At 35.6% G+C, this 21,388-nt stretch overlaps 1 protein-coding gene across 4 annotated transcripts in view; it reads right to left on the bottom strand.

The window, feature by feature from the left end:
* USP9X (ubiquitin specific peptidase 9 X-linked) overlaps positions 1–21,388 on the bottom strand; it is a 98,236-nt gene that overhangs the window by 4,054 nt on the left and 72,794 nt on the right. For 3 of the 4 annotated variants that reach the window (XM_042866497.1, XM_042866499.1, XM_042866500.1), the window contains exons 27-42: positions 20,087–20,195; positions 19,710–19,856; positions 19,434–19,580; positions 18,314–18,536; positions 16,215–16,435; positions 15,637–15,827; positions 15,013–15,186; positions 13,643–13,784; positions 12,692–13,442; positions 12,087–12,210; positions 10,610–10,835; positions 9,930–10,059; positions 6,712–6,897; positions 4,853–5,073; positions 2,897–2,985; positions 293–449 (exon numbers count right to left, since the gene is read on the bottom strand). In XM_042866497.1, the coding sequence (XP_042722431.1) occupies positions 293–449; positions 2,897–2,985; positions 4,853–5,073; positions 6,712–6,897; positions 9,930–10,059; positions 10,610–10,835; positions 12,087–12,210; positions 12,692–13,442; positions 13,643–13,784; positions 15,013–15,186; positions 15,637–15,827; positions 16,215–16,435; positions 18,314–18,536; positions 19,434–19,580; positions 19,710–19,856; positions 20,087–20,195 (3,238 nt within the window). The remainder of the gene's footprint in view (positions 1–292; positions 450–2,896; positions 2,986–4,852; positions 5,074–6,711; positions 6,898–9,929; positions 10,060–10,609; positions 10,836–12,086; positions 12,211–12,691; positions 13,443–13,642; positions 13,785–15,012; positions 15,187–15,636; positions 15,828–16,214; positions 16,436–18,313; positions 18,537–19,433; positions 19,581–19,709; positions 19,857–20,086; positions 20,196–21,388) is intronic. The other variant, XM_042866498.1, reaches the window with a different exon arrangement.

The raw sequence follows: 21,388 nt of genomic DNA, 5'->3' as shown, positions 1-21,388 counted from the left end.
TTTCAAGAGAAACCAACTTATATGCTGTCGTTCAAAACACTCATTTTTTCACAATATAAGCTTCAAAACTGAAGTATAAGGGGATCTGCAGTTGCATCACATGAACACAAGTATAATCAAGAAACTCTGAATTCAATATACTGACCATCTGATATCAGAAGGTTTACATGAGTTTTTACTTGAAGGCCATAATTTTGTCAAGCCAGTGAAAACTGAATATATGTATATATATATATATTTTTAAACAGACAGCAGGAAAAAAACCGCAGCAAGAGACAACAAAATTTATTACCTGAAGGATCTGGTAGGCTACAGGGCAGTTGCTGAAGAGGGCTACCATGCATTTTATACATTGGTAAGCTCTTTTCTGATAATGGTTCTTGGAGCGTTGAATGGTGTCAAAGAGTCCATCCCTGTCATCTGGGATTCCCTTAAGCGCATTGTGAATCCTACAAAAATATTCCAGTATTTGGTAATGTTTAAGCCAGTCAACAGTTTAAGCTCTTTGAACAAAATAAAACCAATCACAGCAATGTTTTTTTGTGTGTGTGTTGTTGATTTTTTTTTTTTTTTAATGTAAACTGCATTTACAAAACAGTATTTTTAAGTTCATTATGTTCCTACAGAGTTTGAAACAGTTAAATCCTTGACAGAAGGACTATGTTACAGTTACAGATCTTCAAGATAAAGCCTTTTAGATGCAGTTTCTCTGAAGAGAGGTGAATGGTACATGCAAGTGCATAAGGGACTTGGACAATCACTGAAACCAAACACACATTCTGTGCCTTCTACTCTTTAGGGAGCAGATAAAGGAATTAACTGACACACTCAGTTTTTGCACTATTTCCCAATTTACTTAGTTTTGGTTTTGAAAAAAACAGTGGAGGAGAACACAGATCCTAGACTGTCAAAATCTCTAAGAGCTAAATTCACTGTAGGACCAGCTGTTGACCTCTTTCCCGTTCAATTTCTGACAACAATCAGCAGTCTCCAGGCAGCTGACAACCTAGGCCTCACTCCATGGACTCTATTGCATTGCTCTAGCACATGTAGTGATGTGCAATAAAGCCAATGATGGGACTAGAAAACAAGTCTTATGTAGAGAGGCTGAGGGAACTGGGACTGCAGGAGGAAGCTGAGGGGAGACTTCATTGCTCTTCAACCAGACCACAGCAAGAGGAGCATGGGCTTCTTTTCTGAGGTGACGTGATCTTGAAAATCTTTTCCAACCTAGGTGATTCTTCTCTATTCAGTTCTATGACTCACCAAGAAAGTAAAATGAGCTTCAGTTGATTTAATGTATTGGCACACGGTAATATTATCATCCCCAAACTGGGGCATTAACTTGTCAAATCACAATGCCAAAGAATGGCAGCAGCCATCCCAGTAAGAGAATACAAGAAGCACTAAAGGATGCACACTGTTAAAGAACATATGATTCTAATTTTCTGGAAGTTATATGCGTTACTATTTACTGTGGACAGTTACACTGTTCTTGACAGCAAGAAAGCAGAAGATGACTGCAGTTGTACACTCTATATTCCTCTGCTGCAGCCTAGAATGAATCCAATGAAAGCTGTTATTCTTGAGACTACAGTCTTGAATACAAAATGATGTGTATCTTCAATATAATAAAAGCCACACCACATTCAACCTCTTTCATATCTACATTATTTCAAACATAGTACTAATCTAAACAAGCTTGCTTGTCACCTACATTTTCACCATTACATGTTTTCTTTTACTTCATACTTCCTAAAATATGCCCATCCTCCAGTGTTGGGTGGACTTTGGACAGGACATCTGCTTAGAAGGAAGTACATCTAACAAACCGCTTTATATTTGCATTACATATCTATGCAAACATGAAAAGCCCACGTATGATGGGTACTCTCATCCCTTACCTTAGGAGTAATTCCAATAAAGAAAATGAAGAAACCCCTCCACCCCAGCCTTCGGGTTTTGGAGTGTGGTAAGCCAGATTACCACCCTCTCCCTAAATATCTTCTAGAGTAAGGCTAGGCAACTGTTGAAATCCTGAGAGTAGTCTACATCTACAGGGATGTATTTACGAGTTCACTCCAACAACTTCACTGTGGCAGACGTTTTTAAAGTCAAGCGTCCTCTTACTCAAAATATTTAAAATATGCATGGGGCACATGGCTGCAAATTATTTAGTAAATCCAGTATTGCCAATATTCATCAATTATGAAACAGAAATTTTTTATTTTTTGTATAGAACGCTGATTACATTTATTTTGTGCTACATTTATTACTGTGTAAAACTTCCGAGGAATTAACCTCTAATCTCTCAGACAGTCAGACAATCATTTGCAATAATTACATTTTCCTAATCTTAACCTTTCATAAGCCTCATTCCCTAGACATGAAAATTTGGTTTGAAACTGGGTGAGTATTTAGTATTTTACAAGATAAAATTCTACTGAAATGATATCACACAAAATATTCACATCTATGAAATCTGCTCTTCTCCCAGGTTCACACTTCACCCACGCCTTAGTGTCATTCCTATGATTGCGACTTGTATTAGTGAGGCCAGAATATCACTGAACCCTCTTAAAATGAGATGCTTGCAGGAATCAGTCTAAGCAATCTATAGTCAATACCAGTATGTTTAGCTTAACTTCTCCTCTATATGACAAATCTTGAATTTATAGGACTGAGTAGCAAATTTCTCAATAGTAAGGAAGACAGGTTAAAAAAATACAGATTCAAGTTGTCTTGAAATTTGTGATAAAAAGAGAAAAAAATGCTTTATTTCCTATCTTTTGTTCTAAAACTAACCTCTTGAAAGGATTAGCAGCAGAATCACTGGGAGAACTGGCTGCACCAAACACAGTGGTAACAAATGATGAAAAGATAGGTAACTACAAACCTGTGAGTTTGCCAAGAATCCTCAATTAATAGGATTTGCAGAAGCAGATCCAAGTAAGGTCGAAGCTCGTACGTGTATGAATATGCAACCTTAAAAAGTAAAAATGCAGAGAAAACAAGAAAGCATTCTTCAAAGTATGTAGATTACATAGAGCAATACAATAATACAATTAATTTGAAGTGAATTTTATAGTAACGTATGGGATATTTCAAGATGCAAAGCACACTATTATTACTTCCAATGCTGGTAGCATCAGATTGTTTTCTAAATTCATAGTAGGTTTTGTAAAGGAGAAGTGTTTCATCATGAGTTTCTAACACAACTGAAGTGCCAGGCATGATACACAGATAAGTTACCTTGAAAAGTACCTTTAGAAAAGTAAAATTACAAAATAGTATTTTCCACTGATATTGTTACTTCTAGTCAGTATGTTCAAGGTTATACTAAAACGGAAAATATGCAGCTAAGTAAAACATCAGTAAATTGACTTTCACTTTTTTTTTTTTTCCAAGAAGGATGCAGAAAAACTTCACATTTACATGGATAATGATTAGCTAACTAAAGTTAAAACAAACTTTATTTGGAGTAGAAAAGTGTGATTAACCTTATAAAAATTACTAAGGAAAAACAAAGCAGTTCCAAACAATGATTATTTCCTGAGCCTGAAGCCAAATATGTTTTACAAACTTGCAGAAAAAAAAAATGACCTTACATGCAGAGTCAAAATAAATAAAAGGGAGATTTTAGAAAATATCCCAAAGTTTGATGCTAATGAAACAAGCTGTTAGATGGATTATGAATGGAAAATGAACAAAACGCACTAAGGAGATCAACCTTGTCTATTTCTTTCATAGAATGGCTTCAGTTAGGAGGCACCTTAAAGGCCATTCAGTTCCAACCTCCCTGCCACGGGCAGATCAGGCTGTCCGAAGTGCCATCCACAGAGTGGCTGAACAATTCCTGGGTAAGTCATTCACACCTACTGCTTCACCATCCTCACAGTGAAGCATTTCCTCTTAACATCTACTCTAAACCTACCCTCTTCTAGTTTAAAACCAATAGATTATGTCTATCACTGCACTCATAGATAAGCAATTCCTCCCCACTGTTCTTGTTGGCCCCCTTTAGGTAATGGAAGGCTGCTCTAAGGTCTTCCCAGAGCCTTCTCTTCTCTAGGTGGAATAACCCCAACTCTCTTAGCCTGCCTTCACAAGAAAGGTGATCCAATACTGATTATCTCTGTGACCCTCCTCTGGACCCAATCCAATAGGTCCATACCATTCATCCTGCTGGCCACCTCTCTTCTGATTGAACCTAGGATATGTTTCGTCACCTGGGCTGCAAACACAAACTGCTGGCTGAGCTTCTCATCCACCAGTATACTCCCAAGCCCTTTCTCCCACAGGGGTGCTCTCAGTCCATTCATTCTCTAGTCTACTTATATCCGAGACTGCCCTGACCCGAGTGCAGCATATTGCACTTGGCCTTATTAAACCATATTACGTTCCTGTGGGCGCATTTCTCAAATCTGTCTAGGTTCTTCTGGATGGCATCCATTCCCTGTGAAGTATCAACATGCACCGTTCAGCTTGCTGTCATCCGCATTTTTGCTGAGTGTGCACTCAATCCCACTCTGACCACATCTCCAATTGCAATATTAAGTACTATCAGTCCTAATATAGACCCCAAGGGGTAAACGCAGAGCCCTGAGGTTCATCCTTAACCTTGTGCTCCCAACTCAAAAACATTTACTGCTTTGTAAAAGGACTTCTCATAATACTATGCTATGATGCATACACCCAAGAGTAAAGAACACTGACAAAAGATACTACTTTAAGGGAAATTTCTTTATCAAGCACCTGTTCAGTATTCAATAAGACAATTCCTATACATAAATACAGTATCTCGCATCACACACACTCATATGCTCATCCTTATCCTAACATTTGTTTTTACCTGCCACAGAAGTTCACTTAGGACAGTGGAAGAGAACTGAGGATTCTCCCAACAGCAGAAACGAAGCAATTTGATGGTCTCTTCAGAATTGCTGCAATCTTCAATAATTTTCTTCACGTAACTGGTTCTCACAAACAAAATGTCTGCTACGTTCTGCTGAAGTGCCATTATGGGTTGAGATAAATTAGGATCACCGTAGGGGTTGGTAAGTGGAGGATTACCTGCAACAAGCAGTTATTCTAGTAAACAAGATCTAAGTCACTGTAACTAATCAATAAACAACAGAAAGGGGAAAAAAAAGAAAAAAAAAAACAACACAAAAACACAACAGTCAATTTGCTTTGAAACATGCAATGGTACGAAATAACTTTCTGATTGCAAAGCTGGACTCTTGCTGACCAAGATAAAGCTGCTACTCTCTGACAAAGTTATACTGTGACAACCAAAGCAGAACATCTGAAGACAGATTCATATGCAAGAGAAGGAACTGCTGGAGGTTTTCTCAGTGAAAACCTCTTACTACAGAATCTGCTTCCAGGCTTACATAATACAGTTCAAATCCATCAAATTTAAGGACACGTTAAATCTACCATAGGAACAGCTGGTAGAAAACTCCAGTCTGAATCTATAGAGTGTAGACAGAATACTGTTCTTGAAAAAAAATCAGAATTAACACAACTTCGTCAGTAGTGTTAATTTTGTACAAAGAAAGACTGTTCATTTGTTCCTGATGTTTATTGATGTAGCAGTGTTACATTTTTAGTTACTGAATATGAATAAAAGTCCGAAGGAGAACCTTCCTAGTTTATTATGCTAAATCAAAAAATAAATTAACTCTGCAAATAGTAATCATAATTAATAGTCATAAAATGTTCACATAAAACACATTTTTAGTATATTATGAATACAGTGAATATATTATTCATTTTCAAAAGCAGAATATCTTCTTGCTGTTATCAAATAATGTACTGGAAATAAAACCAAATCAAAGTTGCCAAATGGTTCTGCAGCTCATTATAGCACAATAAAATGTTCAGTTCATTAATTCTTACTATGGTACATTCTAGCCTATTGACTTTACTGCCTGACACATTGAGCCGTAATGAGTTTACCACTGAATAGCTTCCCTAGAGATTCCTAATTAGGCTTTCTAAAATATACTTAATATAGAACACATACAGATACAGGTTATAAGACAAGCTATAAAATTCATCTAACCCAATATCCTGCCATCATTTCTCAAAAGTAACTGCGCAGTGTCTTCAATCAGTGTGGATATTAATGATTTATTCTATGATAATTTCTAGCTGATTCATTTGTAAATCAAAGTGCTGGATTCTATTTGTCTTTCAGACTGCAAATGAGCACCAAGTGAACTTTCAAGAGCTATCCAAAGCAACGTCTCTTCTCCAATAACCACTCAGCTGCTTCAGAGCCTGGTACAGTTTCTTCCATGCACAGAGTAGTCTGTCCTGGTAGCGTGAAAGTCATTTATTATTTTATTTCCTACTCAGAACCAAAAGATCTTTATGCAAGTCTTTGTGATCAGTTTAAACTATTCTAAAATCTGTAATATTTTGCATCAACAAGTAACTACTTCACTATCTGTTTTCTTCTATCTTTATTTAATAAACCACGAAGTACAAACTCTAGAACTGATTTTTGTTTGATATGTTTTTAAGTATGTCAGTATCAAATCAATACTGTGTATAAAAAAAACTGCAAATGAAAGGAGCTGTTAAACACGGAAGGCAGGCATTTTTTCAACTAATTCGTTTTATATATAGTAACAAAAGGTGCACAAAATACATTTATTAATATATCCAGTTGATCTAAGGAAAATGTAAAATTCACTATACCATTGATAGAAGACTGCATCCGCGATGACACGTTGCAACATCGGATCAGTTGGGACACAACAGTGTACAGCTTCCCCAGTTCAGCATACTGGTACTTAATTGGAGGGCCTGGACCTTCGTCCAGAGCCACAAGCATGAAGGTTGCAGGAACATTTAGTTTCAGAAGTTGTGTCTTCTCTGCTACACCTACAGAGTGAAAATTTTTTTCTTATTTCTAGCACCGACATACATTTTTCAGAAAAAAATACTATGCAGTTGGTAACTTCTCAGTTACTGGGTTTTATTGTAGTTATTACCTATTCTGGAAAAGAAAATCAGTCAAATGTACACAAAATTATCTTCAGTGTGATCTTTTTTCAGCTGAACAAGAGTTGTAAATGACAGCAATTTCTTAACAGTACTCATTAGCACTTGAGTAACTAGCATTTGTGTTTATTTTGGAACAAAAAGTTTCTTTTTTTTTTTTTTCCCCCCAGAGGTGATCATTATGCGGCCCAGTAGATGAAGACCTCCACAGTGTATTTTGTGATTTTTCCACTATGCCATAGATACATCAGTTACAAATTTAAGACATTTCCAACTGTGTCATGCTACACAGTAAGTGCAAAAAAGCATGACAAAAATCAGTTTAAGACAAAACAAAAACAAAAAAACCTGCAACACCAATCAATAACCCAACTAACCCAAACATCAGTTGGTTTTACTGCAAAGGTGCCTTGCACATATCTACCATTACACCTGGTACATGTCCCTTCTGATCTTGTATACTGTTTCTCAGTTTAGCTATAAGTCATGATTTCTCCCTCATTTGCACAATTTCTTCTTATTCTAAAACAAATGAATCTTAGCTATCATCTCTGTAATAAGAGGAAGGAATCCAGAGAGCACCTTATTAGAGCTCTCTTACAGTGCTTTTTTAGTTATGTTAGCTTCGTAATTACATTCTTTATAGAATGGGCCTCTCTTGCTTGAATTACTTAATCTCTCAAAACAGGTACTTAAAGAGTGTAGCAGGAAGGATGTACTGTAGCTTTTGGTGAATGCACACTGTACATCCATACAGATGCCATCAGCTTGTACATAGTATATACAAGCACAACTGGCTGACTCAAATTGCTTAATATTTCCATGTTTATCTTTGTGGGGTTTCAAATGCACTGAATGACATAAAAAATTCAGAAAAAAATGAGTCAAAGCAGAAGAATCCCATCTCTTTTCTGTAAAGACAGCCATGGTGGAATATCTGCCTAACAAAAAGATTTATCAAAATAACATACAGCACAGGTGAAACTGAAGTAATTACCTAGAGTTACACTACAGACATAAAATTTAATTCCTTTTGTGATGACAGACAGTTTTAAAGAACTTCCAAAACTTTGTGCGTCATTTCTACATGGGAATATTAAAATAATTTAGTTTGGATTGATACTCTTGTTTAACATTTTAGGCACAAAGGAATCCAACAAAAACTCAGACTTTTAGCCTGTATGAGGTGATAACCAGCAACAGCTGAGCTGCTCAATATATGTTATAAAACATTGTAGAATTCCCAAGGGAACAGTCTTCTGACTTCATACTGCTTCACAGAGGATTAGAATATTTTACATTAGATATGAGGAAGAGTCCAACAGACTGCTATGGAATAGTACCGTATAATTTGTAGAAAATGCTGCACAGTGCTTGATTGCACAGGCTACCACATGAGAAATGGTCCCTGATAGAGAATCCAAGTAACTGGGAAAAGTAAAAAAAAGTTTGGTGAGAAATTTACTCAGTCAAAAATTGTGACTACCCTCTTCAATCTGGGAGTGCAGAAGCAATATTTAATTCATTCAATTTGCATTTTACTCCTCTTAATTGCTCTTCCTGAGTGTAAAAGTATGAAGCACAATGTTTTAACTCACTTCAGAAACAGTTTATCATTGATTTTCAGTGTGAGGGTAATGCTATGTGAAAGCATAATACGGATATTCACATTAATGTGAATGGAGCTAATTCAGTTTAACAGTAAGAATTACCTTCAGTTACAATTATTACTTCAGATCCTATTTTATCAAGTTCTTAGCATACACGCTAACAACTTTCTTCCGGGCAAAGAACACAATCCAGAATTTAAGTGCTTTCATTTGTTTGTTTTCATACTTTTAAAATTGCATGTATTACTATTTTTGTAGTGCTGGACATAATCAAGACCCACAGCAAAAACTGTTGATGCTGCAGAGGCCATAGCCAGTGTTTCACATCTACTGCTCCAAAACTGATAATCGCCTCACGTCAGTTGTATTACAGCATGCGTATGAGGGATGAATCTTAAATACAGCACCTGCAAATATAGAGAAGTCCTACCAGCCTTGCATTCAAAGAAGCTAAACTTACGGGGAGATCACACTCAATTTCTAATTTAATTTTTCATCAGTAAATTTAGGACTCTAATGTTCAGGAAAAGAATCACTTTTCCAAGCTTGGGAGAATTTCACTTAAGCTTTCCTATATTGCAAAAACACCCTCTTTTCCTGCCAATGTTTATCTTGGATGAACGACAACACTTGATAAACTTAGAGTGGAATTTCCTGATTTTTGCATTCTTTTACCTCATATGATGCTTTAGTGAAAACATTCTGGCAAGCAATGATGCCTTAAGAACAGACATTGAGCTATTTCATCAGCCTCCCAGAGGTTTTAAAGGGAAAGAGTGTTGCAGAGCTAATGTTTTGCGTTTGTAGCTGTGAAGTTCCTACGTGAACTAAACTGAAATTAACACTGAAAGGCTACAACTGGAACACACAGACAAAACATGACCAGCTGCATTACTCTACTTTAAGGAAAAATCATCTCTTTGTTTTCTGAACTTCCACCTTTCTGAACTTCTTCAGACCAGAAACGTTAAGACTCCCACATACTTCCTGGATCTCATGACCTCCCTGCGAAAGAGGTCTGCATGAAGAATAATTTATCTTCCTGTATTTTCATCCCCACAAGAACTCAGGACAGCTTCATAGCTTTAAGCTGCTTCAGTTGTCCTTCTGAAGACGGCAGGAAGACAGAAACCTCAAAACCCAAACAGAAGGAGCAAAGGTTCTCCAGAGAGCATTCATGTGACTTAATCTTAACAATCTGCTTGAAACTGAAAAACTGGATCCTCATGCAATTACTTGGAAAACTAAAACATTAATAAAAAACATTACACTGCATCAGTACAGTGCACGTAATTGGCTTACCTAGATTGGCATACATCACAAACAGATTGAAATACTGCTGCAAATGCCGCCCATGTTCAGATACTTCTCTTCGAAGAAGATTTAGTACCGCTCTCAGCAAGTGATCACTTAAACTTAAGTTATCATAAGCCTATAAAAGAAAGTTGTACTATTAATGGTTGAACCTGGTTAGTTCATACTTTGTGATGACAGAAAATGTGTATCCACTAGTATACTAGTATTATACAGAGAATAATACTTGCTACACTGAATATCATGCATGGCTGAGAAATTATGCACACACAAGTTTTTAACTGAATTTTTTCTCCCATGGCAGCCAGGTTTGAATACTCTGAAAAACTCCTACATGTCTTCTTTAAAATTCTAAATGGAAAACAAAGGTTCATTTCCTTTCACACTATCTAATTACCTACTTTTATTTTGTAGTATTGTACTTGCAACTAAATTCTAAGTTCTCATTACTTAGTTATGACAGAGATTTAAAAATGAGGTGAAACTGAACCCCTCTGACAGCAACTCTCACACAAATTAGTCACGTAACGTTAAGTAGTGCAAAACAGGCTGTTGTACAGGGTTCACAGTTTTCTTGTAAACATCTACTCCGGAACTAGCTTTATATTAAATGCTATTAATGAAGATAAGAATACATTTTCAAATATTTCCATTAGAAAATTAAATACCTGACTGGAAGGTCCAGGAGAGGCAAAAGGTGAAGGACACGGTCCATCTTGCAACGAAAAATGTGCAATAAATACGATAAGTTTTGCAAATGCACCCCTCACTTCAGCACTAGGGCATTCCAAAAGGTACTCAGAGAAGCGGTTTGAAACATTGAAAAGGACATTGTGTGCAAACCAAAAGCGTACATTCTTGCTGTGACGGAGAAGAATGCATAATGCATCATACCTGAAACAGAAGATGATACAACTTAGAGACCACGACACTAATCAATGGATAGCTGTAGTCTTTTTATAGAACTTGAAAATATACAGTAAAGGTGATCCCCACATATTTTTGCTCACAAAGTGTTTACAGTCAGATGAACGAGTTACAATCACAGATGATTCTGAAAAACCAAAATACTTTGAATTAAAAAAAAACCTTCAGTATTAAGCTGTTGCTATGGATGGTAGAAGTAAAACCACAACAAAAGAATTACATTCCCTGCCCTCCCATCTACTACTAGATGCAGTCCTAAATAGGTAGCTCTCATTTTCTCTGTATTCAGACTGGGGGAGAGGCTGAGCAGCAAGACATACGTAAGCTATGTAGAACACTACAAACTAAATACATAACATGTTTGGAATTCACATTCTCATTTAGAGATAATAATAAAAAAAAACAAACAGTAAAGTGCCTGTTTTGGAGAGGACTCGTGACTGCTGTCCTCTCAGCAGCAATATTTCAATGCCTCTTGATCTCTTAAAATAACAGGTATAACTTAGTTTTGAAATTTGCTGTTAAAGAAAAAAGTGAGGCACATGTTTGCCACATATTGAACAACTACTGTTGTTCAATACTACTAGCTGTTGGTAAACTACTCACGAATACGAGATTTTCTTCCTAGTTCTAACAGTACCCACATTCCTCTCCCCAGAACAAACTAACAGTTTAAACTAAAACAACTAAAATGCTGAGATAAAGCTGCATGGTTAATTATACTACACACAGATTACATAGATTTGAATTACAGGCCTCATAGCAACATATATAAGCACTCTGCTAATGGAATCTATAGTTTTAGAATCTGAAAGGAACAGTTTTAGAAATAAGAAATTTAGAAAGCAAATATAAGCTTCTTAACTGGGTTGAAAATAGTTCTGTTTAAAATTTACTGAACCATGAACAAAATTCTGAATTCATACTATAATGTGTAACTTATTAGTCTTGCTCTAAAAATGTAGAATCTAATGACAAAGGCAGGCAAAAGGGCAGATTTAAACTCTGTTTAAAAATGAATTTTAAAGCAGTTCAGCTCAGTAGCTTATTTTAAGACTCATTTCCCTCCCAGTATTTTCTCTTTTTTTCCACATATTTGGGGGAGGGACAGAAGACAGGATGGACCACTGACACGTCATTGTCATATGCACACAAACTAGGATCTTTCAAAAAACATTGAACTTCCAGAACTGTAGTTGCTGTTAAAAGATAAGATACCAATCACTAGCTGGGCCACGGACTATTTTCTTTGTATGAAATCCTGTGGTGAAGAGAAATCTAGCAGCAAGTTGAATGCTAATCATAGTTATTTCTTCTGCTTCTGGCAACAGATGATCTTGTCCTAAGGAAAAACCAGAATACTCACATGTAAACAAAGTAAAGGTAATTTAGTTTTAATACTTTAACTGATTCAGAACTGGTATTTTGTCCAACATCGTGTCCAAATTTTAAAAGGAAACATCAAAGTTTCCATTTTATTTGAAAATGTAAGCTTTAAGATCAGCATATGTTAACTTACTATTGCAGGTTACAGATGCTTACCAACCATTCAGCATTTCACTTGTGAGAATCATCTTCAGCAGAAACTCCCACAGACATAAATATTTTAACATAACTTAATACATAAACTAAGCAGTATTTACTAAATACTCTGGCATGTTATCACCGATGACCAACTCAACGACAGATGTCTAACTGCAGAAATCCAGAAACAGCCAAAGCAGAAAGTGCAAAGTTCTCCTTGGCTAAACAAATTCTTGACAACACAATCAAAATTATTCTCACAGGAAATTAATCCATAATTGCCAAATTCTCATACTAACCTGGAGGAGGATTTAAGTAGACACTATTACAAGTAAGCAACTTCTTTATAAACTGGAAGTACTCCAGGCTGTACTGCATACGATTATGCATGAACTGCACGTTCTGTTTCCGTACGCTTCGTTCGATGGCTGATGGCATTTTAATTTGATGTGGTTTAGTGGTGATAGCAAGTTCCGAAATGTATTTTGTTAGTTCACTGTCTTTGTCTATTGTGTCCATACGTTCATAAAAAAGAATATAAGCATTCCACCACCTCTTCTGGCGTCTGTAGGACATACGCTTCATCATATGATCAAATACTTCTCCCATGTACTCTCCACCAAAACACTGATTTTTCATTTCTTCATCATCATCCATTTTACACTCTGTCACATCTCCATCATCAAATTTATACCATCGATTTTTCTCACCATCGCCACCATTTCTCTGGATAATATAAGAGTAATAATGTCCGCCACTGGCCTGGCCACTATGTACAAGCACACCAACAAGCCTGTATTTTGTGCTCCCAGAATGTTCATTTTCTGACTGTTCATTTTGTATTATTTGATTTTCAGGATTTACATCATCTCCTTCCAATTTAGCTACACCTGCTACTGTGTAAGGCTCCATGTCCAGCTCTCTTGGAAATTCAAAATAGTCATTGAACTTGATTGCACATTCCCGTTCCCAGTCATAATCAAATCGCTTCAACTGGATGGCAAGAACTGGAGGCAACTTCTTAATCAACAAGCGTTTCACTGTGTCAACCTAAGGAAGAAAAAAAAAAAGGGACATGAGCAGTCATGAGTTTTGAAGCTCCTTCAAAAAGTGTTTGAAGAGTTCATAACACTCTTACCAACAGCCAAATTCAGTAATTATAACTTCTTCCTAAACACAAACTAAGACTGAACTTGGTACAGCTGTATCAATACAGTGGTACACAAATTTTATATATAACAAATCATTACCTTTTTGTTGCATTTTTCACAATGATATGCATTTGCACCTTCCAATAGATCTCCCTTGACATACTGTTCCAAAGAATCAAGAAGGTTTTGGTGATTTCTTATATCTACATTCAGAGTTGTGAAGGATTCCTCACATTCGTACCTATAAATGAATAAAAATGAACAGATATATGCAAGAGAAAGGTAAAACATGTTCAACTTATGTTGATGAGTCCTTCTTTTAAATTGCAATCTGCCCACAGCTACATTACAGTAGTCGTACTGTACAAACTGGTGTTTGTTAGAGGTTTACCATCAGCAATTAGACTAATACTGTACAAAAATTGTTTCATGTCTACACACAACAGCTCAAAACATTTTAGAAAAGCCTTTTAATTTTTCTAACTGAACAGAACTAAATAGTTGTCTTCACAAAAATTTCTTCGCTTATCTGTGTAGATTTTTGCTCTGTTGTGATAAAACCTTCAAAGGAAGTCCTAGAAATGAACCAGAAATGGCTGAGAGACAACTGGTTAAGACATCTTGGATACATTTTTCAACAGACAAAGAAGTAATAAAAAATTTAAAAAGGTTGCATCTATTCCAGCATTACCGTACAGGGCCTGATTCTCTGATACACTCTGAAACACACAAAAGCTTTTATAACAGTGAATACATTAGTATTTAGAAATGCTTAAAACAGTAATATTAAATTTATCTGCTATCTTACAAAGTTTGTTAATTTGCTATGCTCCAATAGTTTTTCGGGTCACACATTTTAACCTATGAAACTAGAGAAGTTCTTTTAATCCACACGTAAACTCAACTGAAATTGAAAGATTATCACAACAAAATGGGTTTCTATCAGTCTTCTCTGGCTTTTATGTACTGATTGAAGGGTAAGGCTGAACAGTCACTTTCCACAGAGTATTTTCAATAGTAACGTGTAGAGACACCTGTCCTATGACTCACAAATGAACACCCATCCCTGGAGGCGCTCAAGGCCAGGTTGGATGAAGCCCTGTACAGCCTGAGCTGGTGGCTGGCAACACTGCCCACAGCAGGAGGTTTGGGCTGGGTGGGTTTTAAGGTCCATTCCAACATGAGCCATTCTATGATTCTATGATCAGAAAGATGTCAACTGTAAGAAGATTAACTGCTTGCAACACAAAATTTAACTAAAATTTAAATATTTAAAGACACTTTATTTAAAGACAATTATATGAATGCTGTAGAAAAACAAGGTAGCAAGTTTTATGAGCTTCAAAAAAAACCTGACATACCAGCCTTGATTCTCCATTTTGATAAGGTTGTCTGCTTTAGAGCACCTTAATTATATCTTTCCAATAAAACATAGGTTATTTTTTCTATAAGTAGACTTAAACACTTACCTATGAGGGCATCCTTGACAAATCTTCTGATCAGCAAAGGATCCTCCTAAAACTTTACTTAACATTGCTGGATGGCCCAAAGCTTTCAAAGCTTCATCTAAACTATCCACCAAGGAATTAAAGAATTCTAAAGCATCATGTTGTTCACGCAGATTTACAGGTTCACCCCAGAGTCTGAAAACAAAAGCACATTCTTGTCAAATGCATTTTGTTCTGTTCCTCAATAATTCCTTAATAAAGATTTATTGAAGTTATTAATCTCTTCTTACTGGTAAGAACTTACAGATAAAATTACTGGTTTGTGATGTAATATATCAACTGCCATTCTGTTTTTGACACTTACTTTTCTACTTACTGATAAGTAAGTGCCTTTTGTGTAACTTCAGACTTCGTTCAGAGATTAAATACCAAGCTCAAAAACTGTTGGAATTCCAAATCACCATCTTTTTGTGAATTCTGGCTTATTAACTGAATTTCACAGAAGGATAAAAAGGTAGGATAACAAATACAAATCTACACAGGTTTTGCTAATTTACAGTTCTTAATATAATTTCTTCTACTACAATTTGTTTTGTTGCATTTCAGTGTTTCAAATAGATATCAAGTAATAAATTTTTTACTTACCTAAATTGTTTCCAAAACCCTCTTGGTACATAGTACTGTAGCCTGGAGGCTGCTAAATGACCAAAAATTACTTGGAGATGTCTCAGGACTCCAATATTGTACTCTTTTCTGTCTTCTGTTTTACTCAGTGCTGGTTTGTCTTCATACTGATGTGGGTAGCCAAACACATCATCTCGTGGGTCAACATTGCTCTGAAAAGTGAAAGAGAATTTTTGCAGCCAGATTCGGTATTTATTATCTAATAATTGTCATATGCCTTACAGATCTACTCCTAGATTTTAACAATCAAAAGAAATAAACACTGTCTTTGGATGCACTGATAGAATTCTGGTGACAGAAGCAACATATGGTATGTTCAGCCACATATACATGAGGAAGAATTCTGCAAACTCTGCTACTTGTATCTTTTCAGGTGTTTCTCTGTCAAGGAGCCTACTCACATAAGAATATTATACGATTGCCCCCCTTGTTAGCAATGGAAAGCAAAATGACTGGTCACTTAAATTATATATAATAATCTCTGGATCAAAAAGAATTTTGATGATGATGATAAAGAAGCTCTACCTAATTAAATTTACCTCATTGTCCTGCTTTTCATCCCCAGACATATCATCATCTACATCACTGCCTGTGCCTTCAATTGCAAGAATCCCATTCCTGATGGCTGGAATCATGTACAGCTGCTGAATAACAGAATTCATGTAACAAGTGGCACCAGCATTTTTTAATCCTACGAATCCCTTTGGTGGTCGAGGCCCAACAGGTGGTAGATATTCCCATTCTGTAAGCGCTTCACAAGCTAAGAAAAAAAATAGCAGAATGCAATTAGAAAAATTACTTTGTTATAAAGTATTAGATTTTCAGTTGTAGTATAAGGACAGTTGCATAAAATTAGTATTAGTCTGTATCATGCTGCAGTTTAACAAAAATACTTCACCAGAACATCAATTGTTAAAATCAACACATTTTTATAAATCATAATACCTTATAAATACCTTTATAAATCATATAACCTTAAGATTACACCACACTCTTCCATTTTGTAATTAAAACAGTAGCTATATTAAAAAAAAAAGCTTATTTATAGACAAAACATAACTCTTCCTATCAGTACTAGCAAATTTTCTAGTTTAAGCATTCCAGATCTGTCAGTAGTAAATAACAAAACGAGAATATATAACTTAACTAATAACACTTTCATAAATTTTGTAGTATTTTTAACATTACAATATTTATCTTATGCCTCACTTCCCTTTGCCGGCCAGGAGAGCATTTTTTAATAGCGTTATCTGTATACCTTGTGAAAGATTTTTCCTCAGCCTTCTCCTTTACATCTCTTCAGAATACACTTACAATCACAGATTTCCTACACTAATCTGTTGTCCTGTGATTTTTAACATAAATGACAACAAAGTACACAAACTTTCCTTGGCATATGTACAATTCATACATGTGTACTATTTTGTATAGCATTCTACAGTGATCTAGCACCCTTATGAAATATTTAAATAGAAGGTAACGCCATAAAATCCTTCCAGTTATGAGCAGACAAGGAATATTTCACTATATTTCACTATATTGCACTATTTCACACTGAAAAAGGTGAAGACAAAAGGATGAGGCAAGGGGTAAAACCACAAATCTGTCCGTTTCATTTGTTGAGATGGAACTGAACAGCGAAAGACTGGAAAACCTCATACATAACTACACAAATGACTTTGTGACTATATGAATGATATCACAAACCATGCTAGCAGCACTGCTATTCCCACTAGCAACACTATTTCTAGTTGATTATAGTTTTGCTAAATTCTACACACTTAAGTAATGAAATTTCCAATACCAGCCTATTTGTTCCCCTGTTAATATTACAGTTGAAAAGTTTAGCTGTTCCATACAGGATTGCACAAAATACAATCTAGTTTGTTCATTTTAAAGAAAATCTTTTAAATGCTTTTTGATTGATGAAAAAAAAAAATAAATCTGTTATCTAAAAGATTTTTGCCATCTCTGTGAAAATAAGCTTCGATTTCATTTAACTATAACTTTTGAAACACTAACTTGTCTGTATTTTTTTGTACATACTGCAATTACTATTATCTTCCTTCAATGAGAATGAAGTTCTTTTAGAGTAGAGCAGTGCAAAGACAAGGCCAAAATGGAAAGAAAAACTATAGAGAAAAGGCTGTGACACAAGCAGAGCACTAGTATGGTGCTAAAAACAGGACAGCGGAGCTGTGTCTGTGTATAGCTAAAAATAACAGATCAAGTGAGCAACCAGGAGACAGGCACTAAAAGTAAGCAGAAGAAATTTGATGAGGTGCTGGGACTGCTTAGGCAAAGCCTGAAACAATGAGACAGAGTAAGGTTCTTGGGATCTAGTAGGGGCAAAGTGGAGTAGGCACAGAATAGAGTACAGAGAGTCTGCCTGTGTGAGTGAATGGAATTTGGATGCAATCATGTAATGAAGTCAGTTTACTAACTGCATACAGAACAAACGAAGGCTATAATAACTTTTGTAAGGTCCAAAGGCCTAATTTTACAATAAAGCACATTCCACATTAAAACCACAGTGTAAAAAAAAAAAAGCTCAGTTGATATTACAAACAAAACCTATACATAATATATATATATATACATATCAAAAAATAGGAAATAGTTAAAAAAAATTACATACTAGTGATTGCTGTACCTATGTAATACATCTCAGTCAAGGTGTCTACTATCTGTTTGAGATTTCGGACACATCCAACTGCTAGTGCAACTAGTAGCTCAAAGCCAGCATTAATAGTAGCTGGTGAACTACAGACTGGTATGGCCTGCTCAGCAGGCAATTCCCCATTTCTCATGTATTGTAAATAAACATTGGATGCTGGAAAGATGAAGTCATCTATCAATTCCTGAAAAAGATAAAAGAAAATAAATCACTTGTTATCATAAAAAAAAACACTATTCTATAACAAGTTATGAGTTATTACATAAATGAATGTCTAATAATTGGAGACATACTTAAAAAGGAGTTAAAATTTAGACCAATATCCTAATGAGCTTTTACATTTAGAAAAGAATAGCATTATTCTAAAGCAGTTAACTGCAAATTCCTTCCCCAAATTAAAAATAAATCTATACTGTCCTTGATCAGTAATTTTAATTCTGCCCAATCAGTGTTATCTACAAAGCCCTTTATCAGTTACTGCTGGAAAAAAACACTGTTGCTGCATAAAAGAAAATCAGATATATAAAGAAACCATGTCTAATTAAAGAGATGCTCAGATGTCTTGCATTTATTCAAACTTGCCATAAACATTAATAGTTAGAAACACGGAGGAAAGGAAAATGCAGCATAATGAAAGACAGTAGTCCTATACTACTGTGTTCAAAAAAACATTTAGATGCTGTACTGAGGGACATGGTTTAGTCTGGGAAATACTGGTGACAGGTGGATGGTTGGACAGGATGATCTTGGAGGTCTTTTCCATCCTTGGTGATTCTATGATTCTAAACAGGTCTATCCTGTGTCTAGCTCACTATCCATGTGTGATGTTTGCTGAATCTTGGAAGAAGTTCACTAGTTCACAGCACCTCTATACAAAGTGGCTCATGAAGAATGAGAATGCCAAGTACTCTTATGAATTAAATGTGGATTTTTTTTTTCTTCCTCTTTTTAACCCCAATAAGAAACTCTTCAAACAGTTGAATTGGGAATTTCATGGCTACAAACCACAAGAAAAAAAATCTCTTTTTACTTATTTATAAATGACACTCAAAATCCCACAATTCAAAAAACTTGAACTTACCTTAATGAGATTAGCACCTCCTTTTTCACAACCAATATGGTATTTCTTCTCAGGTGTCTGGAATGCTAACAACTCTTTTGTTACTCCAAGGTGACCCTCTAAAATGGTTTCTTCAACACCTGTTTCCCCTGTCCTTTTTACTTCATCCTACCACAGAAGAGAAAGTTAGGATACTCTACTAATAATACACATCACCAGCTAGGAAGCTTAAAACTGTACTTCACAGCAAGGCACCAAAAATCTCATTAGTAAAAATAAGTTTATTCTCAAACTTACCCTGATCCTTTTCAGCCAGTCAATTTCATTATTGAGAAGAACTTCAGCATTGGGCACGTTAATATTACTGTTGTAGGCATAGTTAAGAAGATGTCTTAAGAGAGTGAAGTAGTCTCCAGAATGCTTAGCTCTCTCTCTGGCAGTACTCTATGCAAACAAAAAGTGAATGATTCATAATTCATACATGCTTCTACTTATTTTGCAGCACCCCTCTCCAATTGAAACAGAAATTGATTGTGCTGCTTACTTATAGGTCAAAAGGAACTTTATATCTTACTGATTTGTTAACAAAAATTCGTGTTCATCTGCAAATATTTTGTCTTAGATATTTCACAAAGATTCATATTTGTACCAAAGCCTTCAATTGGGCAACTTACCCCTAGAACTGTAAACAGCAGAGTAATGAAGAAAAGGAGAGGTCTCTGTCCCATGCAACACCTAGTAGCCATTAGAAAGAACTGTTCTTGTGCCATTTGACGAACAATTCTAAAACAACATTTAATAAAAAAAGATTAAATACAATCCCCCTATCTAAACAGAACAATGAAATCTGTATTTATCTGTCACACTCCTTAATGTCATTTTCTTAAAACTGCATGTAATGCAAGAAATGGGAATACTTTAATTATTCATCAGCTATTGACTAAGTTTCTCCTAGTGAAATTTTAGACAGGAGTTACTATTATGAAATCAGATCCATAAATCCAGTATATCAAAATACAAGAAACTTAACAGCAACAAACCCCTAATCCTGCACAATACCAGCATATACTGGATAGCTATACAAGCAATTTGCAGGCCTAAGTCATCTGACTTTTTTTTTTTTTTTTTTTTAAATTATGGATAAGCTGTGCCTAAAAGACAAAATAAAATGATCCTAGTAAAAATACTCATACATATCACTGTAATAGTTTGCTATTCATCTACAGTGCAATCAAAATTTATCATCAGAAAGATAAAAGAGGGTTTCCTGAAAATTAACATGGCTGGAATTAAATGAAGCTTTCTATCTACGAATTTAATCCGATCAGTTAAATTGGACTAGGGAATAGAGAAACATAAAGAAAAAGATAGAAAACTATTTTAAAGTTTTAAATCATTTAAGTTAGTTGTGGTACCAAGTCCTGTAAGAACTGTTAGAAAAAGGACTCCGCTTGGGTGGAGAGGGGGAAAAAAAAGAAAAATCACTGTTGCATTCTACGGAGTGTCTCAACATGCAAGGAACTGAATTTTGCAGTGTCTTTTTGGTGTGGCTGTAATTGTTTTCTGCTCATGAGATCACTGTGGAAAGCACGCAGAAGAATCTTATTTTCTCCAGAGTTCTTCTGTGTGCGGTTAACTGTCCTTCTAAGACATGTAAGAATGGCCATGAAGTCAAAGCGAAGACGCCCCTAACCCAGCACCCTGTCTCTGGCGAACACCTAGGAAAGCACACGAGGGGAGAGAAGCATGCAGTGATACTCCTCCAGAATGTCTTCTCAGCTTCTAGCAATTTATGGTTCAGCAAGACTACCAAAAGCAGTATTTTGTAGCCTTCACCAGCCAAACTCATGAAAGAATCCCCTCAAGCCACTTCTCAACTGATGGTTTACATTACTTAAATATTATGCTCAAAAAGTTTTTACACGTATGAAAGGGAAAGAAACACTGTTCCCTATTAATTTTTCCTTTGCTACTTC

Source organism: Lagopus leucura, unplaced genomic scaffold (assembly GCF_019238085.1).
Source record: "Lagopus leucura isolate 7727_CA_CO unplaced genomic scaffold, USGS_WTPT01 Super-Scaffold_100001, whole genome shotgun sequence".
NCBI lineage: Eukaryota > Metazoa > Chordata > Aves > Galliformes > Phasianidae > Lagopus > Lagopus leucura.
Note: the sequence above shows the minus strand (reverse complement) of the source record. Positions and strands in the feature narration are given on the sequence as shown.